At 36.2% G+C, this 12,422-nt stretch overlaps 3 protein-coding genes and 1 pseudogene across 3 annotated transcripts; 3 read left to right on the forward strand and 1 right to left on the reverse strand.

Moving 5' to 3' along the window:
- Positions 1 to 17: 17 nt before the first annotated feature.
- LOC104804383 (protein SRC2 homolog) lies at positions 18 to 2,236 on the forward strand. Its single transcript, XM_010528665.2, has 8 exons — positions 18 to 51; positions 157 to 218; positions 373 to 477; positions 598 to 724; positions 843 to 914; positions 1,275 to 1,320; positions 1,599 to 1,893; positions 2,009 to 2,236. The coding sequence occupies exons 2-8, from the start codon at positions 176 to 178 to the stop codon at positions 2,044 to 2,046; spliced, it is 726 nt and encodes a 241-aa protein (XP_010526967.1). The 5' UTR covers positions 18 to 51; positions 157 to 175; the 3' UTR covers positions 2,047 to 2,236.
- Positions 2,237 to 6,011: 3,775 nt separating this feature from the next.
- On the forward strand, positions 6,012 to 7,877 carry LOC104804384 (cyclin-D3-1-like). Its single transcript, XM_010528667.1, has 4 exons — positions 6,012 to 6,744; positions 6,843 to 7,044; positions 7,215 to 7,345; positions 7,441 to 7,877. The coding sequence occupies exons 1-4, from the start codon at positions 6,205 to 6,207 to the stop codon at positions 7,720 to 7,722; spliced, it is 1,155 nt and encodes a 384-aa protein (XP_010526969.1). The 5' UTR covers positions 6,012 to 6,204; the 3' UTR covers positions 7,723 to 7,877.
- Positions 7,878 to 8,845: 968 nt separating this feature from the next.
- On the reverse strand, positions 8,846 to 11,268 carry LOC104804386 (DNA-directed RNA polymerases II, IV and V subunit 3). Its single transcript, XM_010528668.1, has 3 exons — positions 10,716 to 11,268; positions 9,903 to 10,140; positions 8,846 to 9,325 (listed from the first exon to the last, which is right to left on the reverse strand). The coding sequence occupies exons 1-3, from the start codon at positions 11,159 to 11,161 to the stop codon at positions 9,053 to 9,055; spliced, it is 957 nt and encodes a 318-aa protein (XP_010526970.1). The 5' UTR covers positions 11,162 to 11,268; the 3' UTR covers positions 8,846 to 9,052.
- A 992-nt stretch (positions 11,269 to 12,260) lies between these two features.
- The window catches only part of LOC104804385, a 2,085-nt pseudogene continuing 1,923 nt past the window's right edge, over positions 12,261 to 12,422 (forward strand).

A 12,422-nucleotide genomic window follows, 5' to 3' on the forward strand; every position in this document is an offset into this window, starting at 1 on the left:
GAAAGAGAGATCCAAACGCGTCGTGGCTTCCTTCTTCTCAATCAGATTCGTGTAATTCGAATGATTTTATATACCAACAACGATATCTATCAAATCAATCTTATCTTTCGCTAAAAAAACCCAACTTTCTCGTTTTTTTTCCCTCTGTTTCTGGAGCAAATACTGAGATTCTTCTATGTCGATGATGGGTATTCAAGGCCAGATTCTTGAGGTCACTGGTCGGTGTCGCTCTCGCCTCTCTCTGTTTTTCTACCTTTTGGGTGATTCCGTGCCCTAATTTGACCGAAATCGAACCGATGATCATACCCATTAATGCGATTTCAAAAAAGTTTTAATTTTTCGATTTGTTTTCGGTGGTGTCGTTTTCTTCAGTTGTTGGGTGTCAGAAGTTGAAAGATACAGAATGGATTTCAAGGCAAGATCCGTACGTTTGCCTTGATTATGGCGGCACGGGACATCGTACCAGAACCTGCACAGGTTTGGTTCTTCTTTGGGCTCTTATGGATTGGAAATCGGTATGAGAAAATTATAATTGCTTGTTGTTTAGGGGTTTGATTAGTATGATACACTGAAAATATGAACTGGGTTTGGTTTCAGATGGTGGGAAGAACCCTACATTCCAAGAAAAGTTTATGTTCACTTTGATCGAAGGGCTTAGGGAGCTTAAGGTTGCTGTCTGGAATAGCAATACACTGACGACAGATGATTTCATCGGCAACGCAACGTATGCAACAGTGACATATCAAATTTCTTGTGTCAGTGTGTGGATTTCTTAAATGGATTCAACATTTCGGATTCAGGGGATTCGATCTTATCGAATTGTCTGCTTTTCTTGTGACTAGGCTTCCACTGCAGAAGGTTCTTTCTCAGGGATATGATGACTGTACTTGGACACTGCAGACTAAAACTGGAAGGTAAGAAGCCATTGGCTCATAACCTTAACTAGTTTTGATGTCTTGAACACTTGAGTTGAGTTTCATGTCACGGATTTGGTTTTGGTCTGTGCATGAGAATTGGGTTTAGGCTTGTTCATGATTTGGTGGAACTTCTCTACTGACTATTGCTGCAAATGTTTTCTTCCTTTGCTGTGACTGATTTGTATGGTTTTTTAGATGACAAGAGTGTAATGGTTAACAGCCTCATGATCTTGATCATGTGATCTCCTCTGTTTGATCTTTGTATCCCGTTCTTATGTCGATTTGCTCTGTGCATAAAAGATGGAGTTCTTTGTGTTATAACCTTCTTATATGGATCAATGTTTTTCCCGGTTGCAGATATGCAGGAGAAGTAAGACTCATTATGCATTATGCTGGAGCCACAGTAAGTCTAAAGCCATTCTCCCCCCATTGAATCACTGGACAAACAATTCTTCGATATGAAAATTTGCATCTGCTATGTTTCCTCGATCTTTTTCATCTTCTTTTCATTCTAATTGAGCCAACCTGTATAGTCCCTCGGTGTCACTGTCGGTCAAGATGGATATATTTCCTCTCAGTTGTCATTTATCAATGATCAAATTCTCTCGGGACATAGTCATGATCGATATCTTATGCATTAGTCGTTAAGGTGCTAAATATCGAGTTCATCTTTCTGTGCAGAAACATGACTATGCTACTGCCCCATCAGCACCGCCATACACTTCTCACGGGGCCCAAGTTCCTCTCTATACAGCGCCACCTCAGTCGCCATGTCCATACCCATCACTGCCGGCTCCATACTCAGTCCCGCCGCCGTACCCACAATACCCTCCTCCTCCTGCATATCCACCAGTTTCGGCTTACCCTCCTCAGCCATACCCATACCCTCCAGTTCATTCAGCGTATCCTCCTCCTCCTCCACCGTACATGGCTTACCCTCCTCCACAAGCTTCCTCGCCTTATTACCCACCACCAGGTACTTTACATTGCCCTTTTTTCTGATCAAGGTTTGAGCCTTCGATCAAAATCTGTTGCGTGATTGTGATTGTGCGGAAGATTCTGATGCTATCTGTTGCTGTTTTCGGTTTTAGGTCCGTATCCGGGACAATACCCGCCTCCGCCGTACTGAGTTCCGACATCTCCAAGTGAAGAACCAGCATCTGGAACTTGTCGGAAATCAGATATGGAGGATATCATCAGTTTTGGTGTTGAGGGATTTTGCTCTTCTTTGCCTGGTTGCTGTTTCTGGGTTTGTCGATAAACGAATCTCCAAATGTATGATAATGTTCTTTTTTATAATTAAGATGTGTTTTCAATTTTTTTTTGTTTATTTATTTATTACTCTTATCAACCGAATTCTCTCATTATGAGATTCTTTCATAATTATTTTTTATATTGTAAAAATATTTTCCTCTTTTTTAATAAACAAAAATGAATCCTTTCTATTTGGTACAAGCGATTCTTCGATTAAAAAAAAAAGTTGCCCATAATGATTTAACTTCCCAAATTCTAGTAATTTTTTTACTGACAAATTTTCTAATCTATTTCACTTATATATATATATATATATATATATACACACACACACTAAATCAAACACGGAATTGTAAGTGAAAGGATGGTCACGCAAATATAAAAAGCCACACAAAAATTTTAACACAAGGTCCGGTCATATCTATGCGTTACGATATCATTCACATGCATACGACGTCTGTTTTTTTTTTTTTATAACGGAGTACCCCTATCTGCTACCCTTCGGGCTAGTCAGGTAAACCTCCGGTCCGGGAGTAGTCTTTGTATATACGACGTCTGTTTGTTGTTAAAATCCGATTTGAGGTCCACTCGTATTCAAATTCAATTCCATTTGTTCACCAACCACCGACTCATTACGGCCTGAACATCCCCTCATCAAACGCTCACTTTAATATCTTCTATATATATATATATATATATCTTTTGTTGTGTTTTCTTTCGCTTCAGCGGAACAGCCTTTAATTGGAGCTGAAAGTCAACGTACGTCGACTCCCATAACATATCCATGCATGCACCAACCATATATGTTCGTTCATGCATGTATTCATTTATTTATTTTGGTAAATTATTTATATTGTTTTGCTTAAAATCTAATAAGATTTGACATCAACCATTGCCGTTATCATTAATTATATTTTCATTACTAGGTTATTAGAGATAATAAATATATAGTTTTATGATGCACTACTAAGCGGTACGGGAGCAGCCTTTGTATATGGATCATATAAATCCAGAAATTACCTCCCTCCCGACCAGCCAGAAATCAAACCAACTTCAAGGTGGAGTTACCTTCTACCCCAAGTTTGACCACTCGCCCACGATCTGTTGGGTAAGACAGCGTAAAGTTGTTCTCAAAACCGTATCTGTATATATATATATATATATGTGTGATTTAATCTGTTATGTTATATGTGAATTTTATATATAAACTTTAATTAACCCTTAAATTCCAAACAGTTAGGATATATCTTACATATATATGTCCAACTGTCATAATGAAATATATATATATATTCACAGTAGATATGGAAATTTATTAGAATATAAAATCGGTTAAATGCCGATTAAATGCACGTTTCTCAAAGATCGATGGGGCACAAAATGAGTTTTTGTTCAGATTCTGTCCACATTCAGGTAATGCAGTATTCGAAAACCAATATGGGATTGCCATTTTTATTAAGTTTTGGACCATTTTATTTCATTTAAAGCAGGATTGACACAATTAATGGCCTCTCTCTGCTATATTAATGATAGTTGTAGAGGCCTATATTAGATAATTTGGAATCCTATGCAAATTCACATCTTTTTGTGTATGAATTATCGAGACTAATAAAATTTCCTAATCTCCTGTGAATATATATATATATATATATATATTGAACATCTAAATTGAAATAATGGAATTTTGAAACGTAAAAGACCGAAAGCAAATTTTAGTTAGAGAATCCTCGGAAAGATTCAGATAGAAATTTTCCTCGGCGAAAATTAAATTGTTTAAACTAATTTATATAAAATTAAATGACACGTATTTTCCAATAAAATCAAATTAATCTTTATTTTTTCATACTATTACTAACATTTCGATAACCAATTTTTTAGTGATAAATATGGCGCCTTTAAGTAGATATTATTCATGCCCACCTAACTGAGGAACGACAATTAATTGAAATAATCAACTTTACAGGACATATTTTATAGAAACAAACAAGCTAACTTTTTTTTTGGTCACATATAAATGCATGTGGACTGTGGAGCTTCAAAATTCCAATTTTCAAAATGTATTATCAGACATATACAATCATTTAACAAACCTTTTAGATCCCTTTTTTTTTGTAAATCTCTTTATCTAAACAATTATATCATTTATTTATTTTATTTTTGGTAATTTTAATTAGAAATCAACGGTTTTTTAAAGGTAGGGTTGGAGGATTGATCGGTTCAATTTTAAAAATAAGATGAAGCCTAAACTAAATTACCCGAAATCTTGGGTATTGCATGTGCCCGCACTAATTTTTACATTGTTTTTACAATTTTAAAAATAAAAAGCTAGAAAAAGATAAATGTAAAAAAAAAATACGACCAAACTTTTTAATTATAGGTATCTCGACAACTAACGCGTATGTTTATTCGCATTATACATATACATATGATTGTGTGCCATCGCCACGCACACATATAAACGATATTTAAGTGGTTTAAGTTCTGAAAAAAAAAACAAATCGAATGTAAATATTTTTTAAAAAAAAACCAAATAAATACTGGAATGTACTGATTGCTTGCTATATATGTGTATGTATGTATATATGCATATTTTATTTAATTCATTTGTCTTTTCCAGTGTCTCATTTTGGGCCCACCTTATTGAAATTGTTTAATGATTTATTTTGCTTTTTTTGGTAAAGGTTTATTTTCTTAAAATTTCATCCGTTGATCAAACATTTCATCTTTGAAAATGCCTTTTAAAATACGTTTTATTTTCTTTTAATAAATGAGATAGTAACCCCCCACCTTGTTTTAGTGTTTTATTTTATACAAAATATTACATAGTTGGGTTACTCCCAAAAAAAAAAACTCAAAACTTGTTAAAATGTTTCATATAAAAACCAAAATTTGCAATCTCCAACAAAAAAATTCTAAATTTGGTAAAAACTTCCACAAAAATTAAAAACTTACAATTTTCTTCCATGTAAAACCTTTGACTTGTTTGACCAAAATTTTTGTTGATGTGGCATGATTTATTGTTGACATGGCGCTGACTAAACTGTCATGTCATCATTTTAAAAATTAAAATATTTAATAAAAATATATATATACAAATATATATATATATATATATATAAATTTATATATTTGATTAAAATATTTGTATATTTAAAATTTTAAATTACAAACTTAATATATATACAAATATATATATATATATATGTATAGATATTTGATAAAAATATATATGTATGTATAGGTATATATATATATTTGTATATTTAATTTTTTAAAATTATAAACTTAATATATATAAACATTAAAAATTAAAATATTTAATAAAAATATATATATACAAATATATATATATATATATATATAAATTTATATATTTGATTAAAATATTTGTATATTTAAAATTTTAAATTACAAACTTAATATATATACAAATATATATGTATATATATTTGATCAAAAATTAAAAATTTATATTTAAAATTTTAAAATGATAGATGTGGCGTTGATGTGTCAACTCAGCCAGCGCCATGTCAGCAATACATCGTGTCATATCAGCAAAAAACAAATCAAATGTTTTATATGGAAGAAAATTATAAGTTTGTAATTTTTGTGAAAGTTTTTACCAAATTTAAGATTTTTTGTGGAAGATTGCAAGTTGATGGTTTTATATGGAACATTTTAACAAGTTTAGAGTTTTTTGTGGGATTAACCCTTTAATTAATATCTTAAGTCTAAAACAGTAAAAATGCTTCCCGCCAAATATTACAAAGAAAAAGAAGGATTACAGAAAATGGAAATAATAAGAAAAATGTTTGTAATTTAATAACCAAACGAAACATCAACCTCAACCCCATGCATGCAATCTCTCTCTCTCTCTCTATATATATATATATCTCCATGCGTCTACAGATAGAGGGAGTCTCTCGACTCTCTCCACGAGGCTTTCTTGTATCTTCTTTATCCTCTTCTGTGTAATATACTGAGACAAAAAAAAAAGGAGACCCTTGTTCACCTGTGGGGAAGAAGATTAACAATGGCGATTACGAAGGAAAATGGAGAATCTTCACACAGGTTCCAAGTTCAAGATCAAGAACGAAGTTCTTTGTTTCTTCTGAATGCTCTCTACTGCGAGGAAGGGACATGTGGATATGGAGAAGAAGAAGAAGGAGAAGTCGAAGGGATCTCAGAGAACCCTTCTTCTTCTTCTTCATCTTCTTCCCCTTCTTTTTCTTCTCCGTCCGTTGTTCTTGACCAAGATTTGTTCTGGGAAGACGAAGAACTCGTCTCTCTGTTCGCCAAAGAACATGAACAAGGACATGAAATCAGTTGTCTTGACGATGTTTACCTCTCCTCGGACCGTAAAAAGGCCGTGGATTGGATTCTGAGAGTGAACTCCCATTACGGGTTTTCCACCTTGACCGCAGCGTTAGCCATAAATTATCTAGACAGGTTCGTCTGCAACTTCAGCTTACAGGGAGACAAGCCATGGATGCTTCAGCTTGTTGCTGTCACTTGTCTCTCTCTTGCTGCAAAAGTCGAAGGAACCCAAGCTCCTCTTCTCATAAACCTCCAAGTACGCACACAACACAACCACAAAAATCACAACCTTTTTCTGTAGCATTTTCCCCCCTGATTCTCAGATTTCTCTCTGTTCTCTGCTCTGTTTTGAAGGTGGAGGAGACAGAATATGTGTTCCAGGCAAAGACCATACAGAGAATGGAGCTCTTGGTTCTGTCTACTCTTCAATGGAAGATGCATCGGATTACTCCGATTTCGTTTCTCGACCACATCCTAAAGGGACTGGGGCTGAAGAACAATTTCCACTGGGACTTCGTCAGGAGATGCGAGCATCTTCTTCTCTCTGTAATCTCCGGTAAGAGAAAACAACGACGACAAAACGCAAACAATGTCTTTTGGGCAACGACATAACATAAGTAGAGAAACGACAAAAAAAAAAAACCCATCTGAACCCATTTCGATTCTCATCATCTACTGATCTGGGTATCTCACATTCGTCTTTGTTTCTCCGTTATTTTTTGTCAGATTCAAGATTTGTCGGCTATCTCCCGTCCGTTATAGCCGTAGCCACTATGATGCACGTTATCGAGCAAGTTGGGCACTTTGACTCCATATCATACCAAAACAAGCTCCTTGAGGTGGTCAAATTAAGGAAGGTTTGAACTTTGCTTCTGATCCCTAAAAAAACAAATCTTTTACACTTCGCTTCTCCATTTGGGCATTTTCACAAACACCTCTCACGCATGTACAGGAAAAGGTGACGGCTTGCCACAATCTGATCCTCGAACTCTCTTTGAATAGCAACGAAAACCCATTTCACCGGAAACGCAAGATTCAGCAACCGATGCCGAGTAGTCCCAATTGCGTTATCTATTCGAAGCATTTGAGCAGTGAGAGCTCCAACGATTCCTGGTCCGCGAGTTCCTACTACTGCCATTGCTGCAGATCATCGGTCTGTTATTCGCCGCCACCATCGCCATTGAAGAAGCTCAGAGGAGCTTCGGAAAAGAAGAAGCCGATGCTTCTTCCATAGACCATCGTCGAAAAATATATATTCATGCTTCGGAGAATAAGAAGTCCTTGAGATCGAGAGCTCTATTCTCGTTGAGCTTTATTATAATCACTCATGCGTTCCAATAAGCTACTTTTGTATATTCGATTAAAATAAAAATATATATCTATGCGTTCAACAAAAAATATAATTTATATATATATATATAGAATTATCAGAAAATTATTTGAGTTGATTCGGGAATTTTTATTTGTATTTGTATGTATTTGAGACCACGAATATCTATTTGTAATTTATGTGTGAAAAATTGAATTCGTTCGAAAATAAAATATTAGTGTTTCTACGTTTTATGTATGTGTTGATCTATCTTATGGTATTCCTTTAAATTAGTATGCATTATTTTAAGAACTTGAGGGCCAAATAAAACTCTTAACATTGATTTCAAATAAACAATTCTGTAGATTTATTGCAAAAAGGTCACTGCACGGAATTTTAAGTTGAAAGGCGAAAGTTGCATGTCGGTGGAAATTAATTTTGGGAGACATACTGTATACGTATATATATATATATATTATTTTTAATTTATTAAATGTCTTGTGACAATGTGTTTTTGTGTTTTGTCTCTTCTATTGGTTTCTCTCGTTTCCTTGTCATTTGCACGGTTGGCATCTCCCTTTTAAAATATTTGTTATTTTAGGTTATTTTATAAATTTTTTTTTTAAAAAAAGAGAAAAAATTTACATATACCTTTATTTAATAATAATAAATAATATTATTATTAATAATGTATTAGAATTTGATAGGAATAAAATTAGAAACTATTATAAAAAGTATATTGAAAATGTAGAATGATAAATATTTTAAAACATAGAAAATAAGCTGACTAAAACTACAAGTATTTTGAAACGGATGAGTAACATCAAGCCAACCTAATAAAAAATACTAAAAAGTATTTTAAAATATAATAAAATATTAAAAAAAATATGTCCTTGTGTTCTAATGTGCATTCAAATCAACATAATCTCCTTCTAGTATACAAGAATTCTCCCACGTAATTTAAAGATTATTATATGAACAACACCTCCTGTGACAATATCTGTTTGATCCTTCATGTTCACGTTTCAAAATCATTTTGGAATTTACATTCGGTGCTAACAGATAAATCAAATTCACGGGGGTTTGTCGGAATTTGTCACATTCCACCATATGCGACCCACCTAAGCACGCTTCTTTTCTCAGCTTTTAGATAAAAATGATGGACCGTTGGTGAGTACTAAAAAAAACATTGAAATTCCTAAGAGATTCAATCATCAAAACAAACAAACAACAAAGTGTCTACTTGACATGTAAATCATCCTCCGCGCATATGCGCACCCAATTCGCCGAACTGATCATCAGCCTCGACCGTGTCTTCTGAGAGACGGACAGCGTCCAGCTTCTGTTTCAGGATGTCTATGGCGTTGAGGACGAGCTGAGAGGCCTTGACAGCGCCTGTGGACTCCACGGTGAATATGAAGCTGTCTTCTTTCGGACGGATCTCGACGAGTCCTGTCTTTCCCATGGCTTCTGCTGCCTTCAGCACTTCCTCGTCGTACGAGTACGCTTCGGGATCAACCACCACAATCTACTCATTTGCAATGACGGGCAGAGAAAAACAACGAGGGTGTCAGAAAATGTTACTCAGAACGAAATTCTGATATGAGATCAGTTTGCAGAGCATGCTTATTGTATCAAAAGAATTCAGCAAAAGAATTCAGCGCTAATCCCGATTCCTTTGTGAAAAGTGAAAAAACTTGAGATATATTTCGGTTCGTTCCATTTCAAGTGAAGGACCCTTACTAGACAATGAATACATTTGATGCCAGTGAGAAAACTAAACAAGCCCCGAGATTAAAATTTTATAAAGGATCCTGTTTCAACTATGATCACGAGAGTAAGTTGGTACGGTACCAAAGAACTGAAGCTTGCAGGATTCAGACTAAATTAGCAAGGGCCGAAGCGAATCGGGAGGAACTGAGACTGTCTAGTGGAAATATAAAGCAGAAATAGCATAATGCACTAAAGATCTAAAGCCAATTACTAGGTCTATGCACAAGCAGTAGTATATGAGGAAGCAACATCAAGCCAAAGAGAAAACTTTATCGAAACCTCAAAACTAAAACCTTGTAAAGAGACCCTTCGACATTAATCTAGAGACTAACCTGCCTGGTTACTTGGTCAAAATCAAAAACTTTGGTCGGGCTACTATCAATCAATTTCAATTTTTCCTCGTCTGACAAAGTATCCATCAGGTCCTCGTTGATTACTATCTCTGGTTCACACATAAAGGTCACAGTAGCTGCAGGAGACCATTTTGCATGATCTTTGCCGATTCCTTTCCTAGCTATTGCCCTGAGCCTCAACTCTTGCCCTCGCCGCAACTTCACAATGATGATCCCCCTAGAATAAAAAGAAAAACATCAGCTTTGAGAGAAAGAGGAAATCAAATACTTACCATGTTAAACTATCAAACTATAAGCACACTATCAATATCTGGTTTGTTGACACTAAGAGCTAAGCACAAGAAAACACATACAGAAGAGAAACCAGAAAAGATGATCTCATATGCGTGAGAAATATAGACCCGTGATATTTCGATTTCCATATCTTATTCTTGTATTATATGGGACTTTAAAGGCTCCGCCAATGATTTCCTTCGGAAATCCAAGTAAACTAAACCAACCATAGGATTTCAACAAATGGCCAACCGATGCTATGCGACCATACATCGGAAACATGATTGAGCGGCAAGTCAAAACGATAAGCACTCCAAATTATGATTAAAATCTAAGTACATTTCTACAGCTCATCTAATCTAGCAGTTCCAGCCCAGTTCTAATGACACAAACTCAATGCAATTCATGTTCCTACTCCCTGCATCTCAAGACAAAACATACAATTCTAAACCCAAATAACCACAATGCAGCAAACATCAACACTGGATGAGACAGGCGAGAGAAAGGAAAGAGAGAAACCTCTGCTCATTCGATTCATAACCAGACGGATCGGAGAAATCGACTGGAGTAACTGTGGGATCTGCGCTGTACAAATCCCTGCTGGTGACATCTAGGGTTTGGTCACCGATGCACTTTGCACTAAGGCGAAACTCGACCGAGCAGTACTCGCACTGACCGTCACCGTCGCATGCATCGCAGTCGCGTGAGAAGCGCATGCCCATGGCGCGTTCGCTGGTGAGAGGTATGAGCCCGAGTCGGTGGGCGATGAATTCGTCGTTGAGGACAGTGGAATTGACCTCGATCTCGACCAGGTCGATGGCAATGGTGGGAACCTCAGCGATCATAACGCGCCGGAGCGCGTTCGCCATTGAGACGTCGGTCTCTCGAAGCTCGAACTTCACGAAGTCATCCCTCAGCTCCCGGATCTTCACCTTCGGGAACCTCTGGTAAGAGACACCGTCCATTTCGAAAAAAAGTTCCTTTCTTTCTTCTCCGTCGTCCTCTCCTAGATTCTGATTCTTCTGCGAATTGCTAGGGTTTCAGCTGTGGAAGCCATCGAGATGAAGAGAAAAGGACACACGAGGGGTTTTGGGGGAAAATTAAACTAATGGATGGTGACGTGGCGTTCTTTCATTGGTGAAACTGTGCCAGCAGAAAACGGCATCGTTTTGATGCGACGTTTCTCTGTAATTGTTGGGGAGTAAGATCATAGGGTATAATTGTAAACCGACGATAAAAAGAGGAGAAAGCAATGACGCAGTTTGCAGAACATCAGACGGCTGAGTACCCTGAGTTTTTTAGGTATTCGGGTTTCGTCTTCGTCTTTGTGGATTTTGAGAAAACACTATCTCGTTTTTCGTTTTCGTGAAGTTCAGGTATTCGTGATTCGGGTATCCGTTGCTGAATTCGATTATTTGAACGTATCTGAACCCGTCCAATTCTTTAGAAAATATTGACTTTTATTGACTTTAAGGGTACTTTAGTAATTTAATATAAAAATATTTTGTAATAATTATTGTAAATATATCAAAATATCAGAGATATAATCGTCATTTTATTCGTATCCGGATATCCGAGGATATTCGTCGCCATTCAAACAAAACGCACACTCGAATCCGCTATCCAGGTTTTTCGCTTCATCAAACATTTTCGTCTTCGTTATATAGAGAATAACCGTGTTCCGAATATCTGTGAGATCGAGTACCTGAAAACCCGTAGAAATCTTGGTTCCATAGAATTGAGCAGATCTTTAAAGTTCTTTACTTTTTTTTTGTTAAAAATTTCGTTATTGTCATTTTTATTTTTGGGTCAAATATTATTTTTGCAATGCTGCAGATTTTTGTGCTCCTAATTTATTTTCTCAACTTAATTCTCCTTTCCTTTTGATATCTTTAAATCGGAAAAGAAATAAATGGAACCACCCACTCATTTAGCTAACTAATTTTTTTATTTGGCCATGTGATTCAAATTTCAAATACATTTAGTGTTGGACACATCGTACAAGTCAGACTGTATAAGGTTCCATCAGGCAGTGAAAGGGCAAACGCTGGAACAGTCATTAAATATGCCCCCACCGAATTCAGACCAAGGAGAAAGCTCCACTCTCTCTCTCTCTCTCTCTCTCTCAATGGCTCCTCTGTTTCTCGTTCTTCTCTGTCTCCCACTCCTCGCATCCTCCGACGAAGCCTACCCCTCCCTCGGGAATTGCGGCGGCGGGGGGGGGGC

Source organism: Tarenaya hassleriana, unplaced genomic scaffold, assembly GCF_000463585.1.
Source record: "Tarenaya hassleriana unplaced genomic scaffold, ASM46358v1 Cleome9, whole genome shotgun sequence".
Taxonomy (NCBI): domain Eukaryota; kingdom Viridiplantae; phylum Streptophyta; class Magnoliopsida; order Brassicales; family Cleomaceae; genus Tarenaya; species Tarenaya hassleriana.

Bases quoted from the DNA above. Each gene is read 5' to 3' on its own strand.
- LOC104804383 (XM_010528665.2), top strand. From the start codon at position 176: ATGTCGATGATGGGTATTCAAGGCCAGATTCTTGAGGTCACTG. The intron at 915-1,274 runs GTAAGAAGCCAT...TCCCGGTTGCAG, and splicing joins CTGCAGACTAAAACTGGAAG to ATATGCAGGAGAAGTAAGAC. The intron at 1,894-2,008 runs GTACTTTACATT...TTTCGGTTTTAG, and splicing joins GCCTTATTACCCACCACCAG to GTCCGTATCCGGGACAATAC.
- LOC104804384 (XM_010528667.1), top strand. From the start codon at position 6,205: ATGGCGATTACGAAGGAAAATGGAGAATCTTCACACAGGTTCCAAGTT. The intron at 6,745-6,842 runs GTACGCACACAA...TCTGTTTTGAAG, and splicing joins CTCTTCTCATAAACCTCCAA to GTGGAGGAGACAGAATATGT. The intron at 7,045-7,214 runs GTAAGAGAAAAC...ATTTTTTGTCAG, and splicing joins TCTTCTCTCTGTAATCTCCG to ATTCAAGATTTGTCGGCTAT.
- LOC104804386 (XM_010528668.1), bottom strand. From the start codon at position 11,161: ATGGACGGTGTCTCTTACCAGAGGTTCCCGAAGGTGAAGATCCGGGAG. The intron at 10,141-10,715 runs GTTTCTCTCTTT...TTTTTATTCTAG, and splicing joins TATGAATCGAATGAGCAGAG to GGGGATCATCATTGTGAAGT. The intron at 9,326-9,902 runs GTTAGTCTCTAG...GCAAATGAGTAG, and splicing joins TTGACCAAGTAACCAGGCAG to ATTGTGGTGGTTGATCCCGA.